Genomic DNA, 10579 nt, shown 5'->3' on the forward strand with positions numbered 1-10579 from the left:
AGAAAGGCTACGGGAGGAAACTCGGGCAGAAAATCCTGCAGCTGAATACTGCTAAAGAGCTTTGCCTCAGAACACGGCTTGTGGTTCTGGCCATATGCAGCAACCTACCACCTACTGTTATGTTGTCTGTCTCTCATATTGAGAGCAGCTCTTACCTTCGGTGTGCCCTGCACTTGTGTGGGCAGTTAGAGAGAGTTGCTGAGGCTCTACTACTTTAAAATTTAAATGACTAGTTTTCCTCTGTTTCCTATATTTACAGTGGTAAACAATAAAAACAGGAAGGTCATTTATGTTTATTTATGTTGTTAGATAAATAAGTAATTTGACTGGTTCTAGCAATTTTTGGGTATAGGGCCATACTTTACTTACAGTTGATGAAATCTTCTGTAATTCTATGTTCTTTTGGGATTTAACAAATCAAGGTTGTAGTACCGAATATATCAATACGGGATCCAGGAGCCCTATAAACAAAACTCACAATAACATATTTTTTCATCTCTATACAGATCTCTGTGGTAATGCACTCCAGCAGAAGATCAATGGCTGTTGTGATACTGTCCACTATCTTTTATGTCAACTTTTTATCCACATATATGGATGTGGACAAACTACTATAACATTATTTACTGGTGATTTACTTTAGAAAGTGACTCAACATGACAAAAGCTTTACTTCCTCAACAAATGTCATCTTTAGAATAGAAAAATAAATATTTAGTTTGCATAATTCAGTTTTATTTATATAGCATGAAATCACAACAATAGTTGCCTTAAGGTGCTTTATATTGTAAGGTAAAGACCATATAATCATACAAAGAAAACTCGAACGATCATATAACCCCCTATATGCAAGAGCTTTGGCAACAGTGGGAAGGAAAAACTCCCTTTAAACAGGAAGAAACCTCCAGCAGAACTAGGCTCAAGGGGGGGCGGGGCCATCTGCCGAGACCAGTTAGAGTGAGGGGAGGAAGAGAGAACAAAGATGTGCTGTGGGAGAGATCCAGAGATTAATAATAACTATTAGGATAATGCAGAGAGGTGTATAAGCACATAGTGAGTGAAAAAGGTGACAGAAGAAGAAACAGTCAATGCATCATCTGCATTTAATTATGAGTGATTATTAATCTCTGGCACTCTTCCACAGCATGTCTGTTGTGCTGCCTCTATCCCATAACCCCCAAAAGCTTGTGGCAGATAGCCGCCCCTCCTGAGGTGTCTTATGAGGTGTCCTGAGGTGTCTTCCTGTAAAAATGGAGTTCTTCCTTCCCTTTGTCATCTAAGTCCTTTAGTCATAGGGGGTTGTCTGATTGTTGGGGTTTTCTCTGTATTATTGTAAACCACCAAGTCATTGGTTCAGGTAACTGGATGACACCTGGATGAAAATCAAATCATTATTCACTAATCACATTAACTCAGTGGTCAAACACATCAAGTTCACCAAGGGGGATATGAAAAATGACAAGCTTTGACTTTGAGATTTTCATCAGTAATAGTGGACATTTAAAAGTTGATGTATAAACCAATGCACACCAAGCAAATGCCATCCCTACAGATGGCCAGGGAAGAAGAACATCATATCCAAAAAACAGTGAAGGCACCTGAAGAATTTGCCAATACAAGAGAGAAGAAGGACAAGTGCTGCCTATACGAAAGCCTTTACTGATCCCATGTGTCAGGAGTATCAGAACAGTAGAGACAAATTCTCTCTAAACACCCCGTCTCTGTGGCTTTCAAACCCCATAATACACTGCGAAACAAATGGTCCACCCTAAGGATTGGGTCCCACCACACAGACAGAGTAATTCCATGTACGCTGTTAAATGCCAGCAGGGTGTCTGTGATTTAGACATCTAGGAAACCAAACAACCTCTGGCTAAGTGGATGACACAACACAAAAGAGCTAACTCGTTGGGCCAGGACTTCGCAGTCTAATTACACCTATAGGCTAGTGTCTACTCTTTCGATGATGAGGATGTACACATCCTGGGCAGGGGGGAATGGTGTGTTGAGGGGGGTGTCAAAGAGGCCATTTACATGAAAAAGGAAAGACCATCTCTGAGTTGAGGAGGTACATCTTTCACTGTCTTACAATTGTGAGGCTGTGATTGCAGCCATTCCCCAACTTTCTACAAATGGTACCCATGGCCACAGACCTCAAGGGCCATTGTTAATCAGTGGTGCTAGTTTCAGTCATTATGCAAATGCACTGTTTATAAGGTTGGGGAAACCTGCAGTCAGCTGAGACTGAAGAAGTCATTTGGATGAGTAATTAAAGTAAATCTCCCATTGAAAGCAATATGCCCAGATGAACAGAAACCCAACCCTGGGATAAAACACATACATGATCAAGATGGCGGCGCAGACACACGCAGCGGCTGCTCTCTGTACCGACAAAATGGCGTTCCCATCTTTGTTATGCTCTTTTTCCTGTTTTTCACAAGAACGCTCGTGCAGTCGTGAGCTCCTGCTCCAAATCAACAGAAGCAAATCCACAAACCTTTTACACATGGAAGCGCTACGAAATAAACTGAGGAACTGCGGACTGCTTTGGAGGCATGAGGCATTAGCCATTAGCGACCCCCGCTACTAGATTGCACCCACAGTTGAAATGTCTCAGGGGTAACAGGAAACAGAAGAGGGTAAGCCGCTAATCCACATAAACCCGCTATTCCCACCATCGTACTGTCCAATGTGCGCTCCCTGGACAACAAGCTGGATCATGTATGTTTACTTCGGTCCAATTTGAAGTCAATGAGGGAGTGTTGTGTCTTCGTCTTTGTAGAAACTTGGCTTAACAATAACATGACAGCGGCATTCAACTCGACCAGCTAGCATGTTTTTGAGCAGACAGAACTCACACCAAAGGCAAGGCAAGGCAAGGCAAGTTTATTTGTATAGCACAATTCAACAACAAGGTGATTCAAAGTGCTTTACAGAGACATTAGAAACAAGAACAAATAAAAAGCATGATTTAAAATTGAATAAAACAAGCAAATAAACTAACTAACTAATTAACAAACAAACAAACAAACAACAGTATATAAAATCAAAACAGATAAAATCAGAACAGTAGATAAAATCAGTAGTTAAATGTAAGTTTTGAAATTTAAGCTTAAAGTGTGGATTTGGTGCTTTATTCAAATGCAGCTGAGAACAGGTGAGTCTTCAACCTGGATTTAAATAAACTGAGTGTTTCAGCTGATCTGAGGCTTTCTGGGAGTTTGTTCCAGATATAAGGAGCATAAAAGCTGAATGCAGCTTCTCCGTGTCTGGTTCTGACTCTGGGAACTGATAAAAGACCGGATCCAGATGACCTGAGGGACCTGGAAGGTTCATACTGGGTCAGGAGGTCATTGATGTATTTTGGTCCTAAACCATTCAGAGCTTTATAGACCAGCATCAGAACTTTAAAGTCTATCCTCTGACGGACAGGCAGCCAGTGTAAGGACCTCAGAGCTGGACTGATGTGGTCCACTTTTTTGGTCTTAGTGAGGACTCGAGCAGCAGAGTTCTGAATGAGCTGTAGTTGTCTGACTGAATTTTTAGGTAGACCTGTAAAGATGCTGTTACAGTAATCAAGCCTACTAAAGATGAATGCATGGACTAGTTTTTCCAGGTCCTGTTGAGACATCAGATCTTTTATCCTTGAAATATTCTTGAGGTGATAGTAAGCTGACTTTGTTATTGTCTTAATGTGTTTTTCTAAGTTTAGGTCTGCATCCATCACTACACCCAAATTTCTCGCCTGGTTTGTGGTTTTTAGATGTATAGATTGAAGTTCTCTGGTGACCTGTAATCGTTTTTCTTTGGCGCCAAAGACTATTACCTCAGTTTTGTTTTGTTTAGCTGGAGAAAATTGTGGCACAACCAGTCATTGATTTCCTCAATGCATTTACCAAGAGCCTGTACAGGGCCTCGGTCTCCTGGTGACATTGTGATATATATTTGTGTGTCATCTGCATAGCTGTGATAGTTTATTTTGTTGTTGTTTATAATCTGTGCCAGTGGGAGCATGTAAATGTTAAACAGAAGGGGTCCCAAGATGGAACCTTGGGGAACTCCACATGTGATACTTGTCTGCTCAGATGTGAAGTTACCTATTGATACAAAGTATTTCCTGTTTTCTAAGTATGTTTTGAACCAGTTTAGTACAGTTCCTGAAAGACCTGTCCAGTTCTCCAGTCGTTTGAGTAATATGTTGTGGTCAACTGTATCAAATGCTGCACTGAGATCCAGTAAAACTAGGACTGACATTTTTCCACTGTCTGTATTCAGACATATGTCATTAAACACTTTGGTCAGAGCGGTTTCAGTGCTGTGGTTCTGTCTAAAACCTGACTGGAAGGCATCGTAGCAATTATTCTGTTTTAAGAAGTAACTGAGCTGTTGAGAAACTGCTTTTTCAATGATCTTACTTAAAAACGGGAGATTTGACATCGGCCTGTAGTTGTTCATTTGTGTCTTGTCAAGATTGTCCTTTTTCAGTATAGGTTTTATTACAGCAGTTTTTAGTGGTTCTGGAAACACACCTGATAATAAAGAAAAGTTGACGATCTGTAACAGGTCTGACTCTAAAGTCTTTGAGACCTTTTTGAAAAAACTTGTTGGCAGGACATCTAAACAGCAGGAGGAGGAGTTCAGTTGACCTAAGATGTCCTCCAGGTCTTTGCTGTTAATAGGTTGAAACTGTTTCATAGTGTTTAAACAGTTTTTCAGTGGACACAGTACATATCCTGGATCTGCTGTTGATGTACCAATTGCTTGTCTAATTTTTTGGATTTTTTCAGTGAAGAATTTGGCAAAGTCATTGCAGGCCATGGTCGAATGAAGTTCAGCTGCCACTGACACAGGAGGGTTTGTTAGCCTGTCAACTGTAGAAAATAAGACCCGAGCATTATGGCTGTTTTTAGTGATGATGTCAGAGAAGTAGGAGGTGGTAAGACTTGCGGAGTGGGACTGTGTTTACATGAGCAATGCCTGGTGTCATGACGCTGGCCATGCAAACACTGTTCACCTCTGCTAGAGTTAATGATCATCAAGTGCAGACCATTCTACCTACTGAGGGAATTTTCATCAATACTGTTTGTTGCTGTCTATATATTTATATTTATGTAATGCTTTTAACTCTTACTGAGAACTTCATACAGCTTTTATTCTATGTACTTTAAGCTTTTTTTGTATCTGTCACACACAGACACACACAGTCCATTGGTTAAGTATCTTGCCCAAGGACACTTCAACATGTGGACTAGAGGAACTAGGGATAAAATCACCTGCCTTTCCCTATCATCTTTTCCAAAACGATGAGGCCTTGCTGAATGGTTTTACGAAGCTATCAGTCTATCCTTCAGATCTCAGCCCAAGTAAAAATTTTGGGGGAAACAAATAGTTATGAGGGGGACAGACATTTTGTTGTTGTTTTTGTTGTTGTTTTTGTTGTTGTTTTCCTTCTGTAATTTCTTATAATTTGTGTATTTTGGTATATTTATTTAAAAAAAGAAATAATTAGTTGAATTACAATATCATCCATCTTCCTTCCACTTATCCTTATAAAATAATAGAATGCTGTTTATTGCCACTATACACATGTACAATGAGGTTCAGAGCAAGTGCAGACCTGTAAAAACAAAAAAAGGATTTAGGGTTAAGGTGCAGAGTTCTGTGGCGCTGTATACAAATATAAAAATAATTACATTGGATTATGTATTTACAGTGCAATAACCCAATTGCATGTAAATGTAACATTTCACAATAGTGATGGTAGTTTGCATAGTCTGTGTATTGAGGGAAGTCTTTGGATTGGGGGGCGAAACTGTGTTGTCAGTGAATGTGTGACTTCAGGGCGAATATGGCTTTTGGAACGAAACTGTTCTTGAGTCTGTCAGTCTTTGCACTGGTGCACCTGTAGTGCTCGGCGTGCGGGTGGAAGAGAGATGTGGGTCAGGTCCCACAGTCTGGGGCCTTGCATGTGTGTGGGTCCTTTATCCAGGCAGAGAGGAGGAGCCCAAGATTGACCAGTTTGGTGATGAGGATGTTCGGGATGATTGTATTGAAAGCTGAGCTGTAATCCACGAAGAGCATCGGGACATAGCTTTGTTCACGCAGTATGCAGACTAGTAGGGGTAGAGGTCTTGGGGGAGGTAGTCCTTGATGTGCTGAAGGACTAGTCTCTTGAAGCATTTCATGATTACCAGAGTGAGGGCCACAGGACGATAATCCTTCAGGCAAGTGATGGGATGATTGTGGCAGGGTCACAGGGGGACTGAAGCCTATACCAGCTACCATAGGGCAAATGCAGGTTGCCAGTGTGACACAGGGCTAACACAGAGAGCAAGCCAACTATTCACAATTACAAATGGGCAATTTAGAATCATCAATGGATCTAACCCCACTAACTGCATGTCTTTGGATATAATAAGAGGAAGCCGAGTAGCTTAAGCACTTAATTTATCACAAAAAAAAAACACTATGTGACAAAGCAGTCAATTCCCATATCCATTGGCTAGGGTTTTTTTCTTGCTAAGCTTTTCACAGTAGAGACTTTACTTCTGATGATGTTGTTGGCTGTATATCTGTTGTAAGAAGGCTGTGTAATCTAAGCTTGCTCAATGTCAGGAGCAAGAACAAGTGCAAATGAGTCACATGTCTGAAAGCAGCAGGAGGAGGAAAGCCAAGGATGGACACGGATGAAAATGCCACTGCTGGACTAACCTCACTTTATACTTTCAGTCCAGCTAACACTAAAACAATTTTTATAAATAGCTCACAGACACTTGGTGCCAAAGTTGACTGATTTGTAGAGCTCAAGACATTGCTGTATGTATTTCTGTGCAAGTATGTTGTGTGTGTGTGTGTGTGTGTGTGTGTGTGTGTGTGTGTGTGTAGTATACCGATTTTTCCTATCTTGGTAGGGACCAAAATCTGAAATTTACTGTACTGGTGGGACCAACAGTCCTCGTGGGGACCAAATTCCAGGTCCAGGTGGTTTTAGTGTGATTAGGTTATTAGGTTATGGTTAGGTTTAGGGTAAGGGTAAGGGTTAGGCATTCATTTTTGATGGTTAGGGTTAGTGGCTAGGGAAAGCATTATCCCAATCAGATCTCCCCACTAGGATAGCAACACCTGACATGTGTGTCTGTGTGCATGTGTGTGCTCATCCTTTGCCCCAGCCATACCCTGCCTTCCGCTGTGTTATCCCTTCTGACCTTCTTTAACCTGGAATCAAATCGGATCTGTGCAAAGACCACAGCACCTGTCTGAAATGTCAGCTTCAGCTTGCCACAGACTTCACTGCCAGATGTTCACTAGGGCATCTGCCATATGGTGCTTGATTTATTTCTGTATCCTTCTCATCTCAGCTTTTCCCATGCATGTATCTCTCCTGTCTGTACATATACAATTTTGTACTTTTTTCAAAGGCAGGCTAAGGAATGGGCAATTGTCTCACAGTAATAACATCTATACATGGAGCCATTATCTTAAGATTTTCTGAATGTCTGTCATACCGTCATAGCTCTTCTGTCAGGGGTTAATAAACTCTTATCAGCTCAGTATATGTTCCTGTGACTGGCATTAGCAATCCACCTAATAACACAGCATGTGAGTAGTTTATTAGTGTCAATTAATAATACAATATATGATCACATTAATTTTGATGGTCAATAAAATGCTTTGTCTTATTAAATACAGCAGTTTTCTTATTATCTTAAAACTGGGGGGGGGGGGGGGGGGGTGATGGTAAGAGTGTCCTTGATTTTCAGAAGCATTAATCCTTCCCTATTTGCCATCCACTTTAGTAGGACAAATGTGCCTGTGTAAAGGCAAGTATATAATAATTCATAATGTGTGGTACAGGTGTGAAAATTGATGAAGTAAAAGAGGTGAAAATGAATCATCTTGAACATAGCTTTGGCTATTTTAGTCATTCATGCAGTACTTCTGTGTGCCCTGAAGCTCTGCTAACTCGTGGTTTATTTTATTGTCAAGTGAAATGAGGTGAGTATGTGTCCTCATGGTGTTCCTGTTTTTGCAGGACATGCCATGGCTTATGTAAGATTCAGGTTAGTCACATTCTCTTTGCCTGCATCAACATCCATGAGATGAGATTAGTTCTGAGAGCTGCATTGCAAATTGAGCTTTAGTGCAAAGCTCTGGGCAGCTGCCTGCTGAGGTCTTATTTATGCATATTGCTGTGACCTGTCATAAAGTCTATATTTCCCAATACCCTAGTTAGGATATCCACAAGGGTTTTTGCTGTTCAGAAATTTGTTAAATCACTCAAAGCATACCAAATCACTTTTATATAAAGTGGTTTGAATTTACTGACAGCATACGATAATGATCACTCTACTTTAGTACTTTTGGTATTTTGAGTATTTTTAAATAGCAGGTTGATGATGTAAACTCAACCTTGTTCATAGATCAAACTGTGAATATAATCCCAATTTATGTACACTGTGGCACATTGATATTTTTAGAACATATTCTCAAAAGAATATTCTGATGCTCTATTGGGAGTTATTCCCAGATGCCAATTTTTCCATCCCACTGGCATGACTTATTTGTCTCTTTTGGACCTGTGACAGATTGCCAATCAGTGTACCCTCTTGCCCTACGGTAGCTGTGATAGGGTCAAATTCGTGCATGTAGATGTTGAGTGTTCCTCACACACATGCATATGTTAGTTACAGAGTTAAAGAGGGTTTTTTTGGTAGGATCAATATTTTTATATAATATATATTTCCCTTTGGAAGTATTACTATAAAACACTGCGACATTTTCATTGGTATGCGCATGATATCTACCTTTATCTGTTCATGAAACCAGATAACACACACCAATTAGTTAAACTGCAGGAATGTCTTAAAGACACAAAGACCTGGATGACCTCGGCTACTAAATTCCGATATCACATGTGCTATCTAACCAGATTCTTACTCTGGATGGCATTACCTTGGCCTCCAGGAACCTCGATACATTTTTAACCAGGACATGTCCTTCAATGCACATATTAAACAAATATGTAGGACTGTTTTCTTCCATTTCTGCGATATCTCTAAAATTAGAAGTATCCTGTCTCAGGGTGACGCTGAGAAACTATTTCATGCATGCATTACTTTTAGGCTGAGCTACTGTAATTCATTATTATCAAGATGTCCTAAAAGCTCACTTTTGACAGGGACTAGAAAGAGAGAGCATATTTTTTTCCTATACTGGCTTCCCTTCATTGGTGTGTGTGTGTGTGTGTGTGTGTGTGTGTGTGTGTGTGTGTGTGTGTGTGTGCGTGTGTGTGTGTGTGTGTGTGTGTGTGTGTGTGTGTGTGTGTGTGTGTGTGTTGCCTGTTTTCTCTGGGCTTCATGCCTTCTTGGATTTGTGAAGTCCTTTTGCACTTGGTTATTTAAATCTGGTTATTTATCATTAAGAAATATTTTCTAAAGAAATTGTCCAATAGAGCTGTTGAGATCAGGAATGCTGATATCACATTTCAGTTTTCATTGAAGTAAAGCAGTTTTCCTAGCATGAAGCTGTGAGTAGCAAGGATTACTGACCTTTGTCTGTATCCTGGTCCTGTAGAAAGACAAGCATTAACATGCAGAGGTTTGCGGTCTACCTTTTATTAGGAAAACAATAAACTGTTTTCAGCTGCTGTCACAAGTAAATCATGTCATGTAATACATATGAAAAGTGTCAAAAAATAAACATCAATAGAGGTAATTAGTGTCAGTGGTAAAGTGAGCCTTATCTCTCTAAAAATATATCAGCATTTTAATTTTCGTTTACATTATTCAACACAGCTATGAGATGATAATGATGGTGGTGGTGGTGGCATGTGTGTGTGTGCAAGAAGGAGGGCATGACATGTTAGACAAATACACTCTAGCCTCTGTGCGTGGTCAAATTGGCAGTGATGAGTGTTTGAGCACAGAGTACACAGGCTGAACGATTCTGTGGATCATTAGTGATGCTGGTTTTATTTTTATATGCTCTTTTCTCCTGTCCGCTGTCAGCCATCAAGACTTTATCTCCATCATGTCATGACAGAGGGGGTCCATCTCTTTTATTTGTGTGTCAAGCTCCTGCGTTTTATGTTGCTTTGCTTTTACTCCTAGCAAAGATGTGATGCAACACCATAGATATACACTGATCTTTCTGGTAACCATTGAGTGCTGCTTGGTTTCTGTTTGACATAGAAAGTAAGAATGCTGCAGGTTCACAGGTTTGCCTGATGTCTCTTCAGTGGGCCAGCAATAATGGGAGGAGCTTATGCATGAACACGAGAGTGATGCACAGTAGCCGGTCCATGGTGCTCATCACACTGCAGTCTGGAAGACACAGAAAGATGTGGCAATATTTACAACAGCGTTGTATAATGCAAAGATTTCTGCTTGTCCATTGGCCTCTACAGTGATTCGTACGAAGCTCATAACATACAAAGTCAAAAGGAATCGTAATATACAGTTGTTCATCTCAGTGTGTTAATTAACCTCGGCAGCTGACGGCCTATGAAGGTTCAGTTAACTATAGTAACAGAAATCACTGGATCATCTGAATAGCTTGCAGCATCTGCTTGCCAACACCAC

The 10579-nt window shown here is 40.4% G+C and overlaps 1 protein-coding gene across 2 annotated transcripts in view; it reads right to left on the bottom strand.

The window, feature by feature from the left end:
* Window positions 1–9421: 9421 nt before the first annotated feature.
* The window catches only part of vstm2b (V-set and transmembrane domain containing 2B), a 30521-nt gene continuing 29363 nt past the window's right edge, over window positions 9422–10579 (bottom strand). Inside the window, exon 5 of one of the 2 annotated variants that reach the window (XM_082531296.1) lies at window positions 9422–10321. In XM_082531296.1, the coding sequence (XP_082387422.1) occupies window positions 10233–10321 (89 nt within the window). In that variant the 3' untranslated portion in view covers window positions 9422–10232. The remainder of the gene's footprint in view (window positions 10322–10579) is intronic. The other variant, XM_082531297.1, reaches the window with a different exon arrangement.

Source organism: Aulonocara stuartgranti (assembly GCF_965226115.1).
Source record: "Aulonocara stuartgranti genome assembly, chromosome: 1".
Taxonomy (NCBI): domain Eukaryota; kingdom Metazoa; phylum Chordata; class Actinopteri; order Cichliformes; family Cichlidae; genus Aulonocara; species Aulonocara stuartgranti.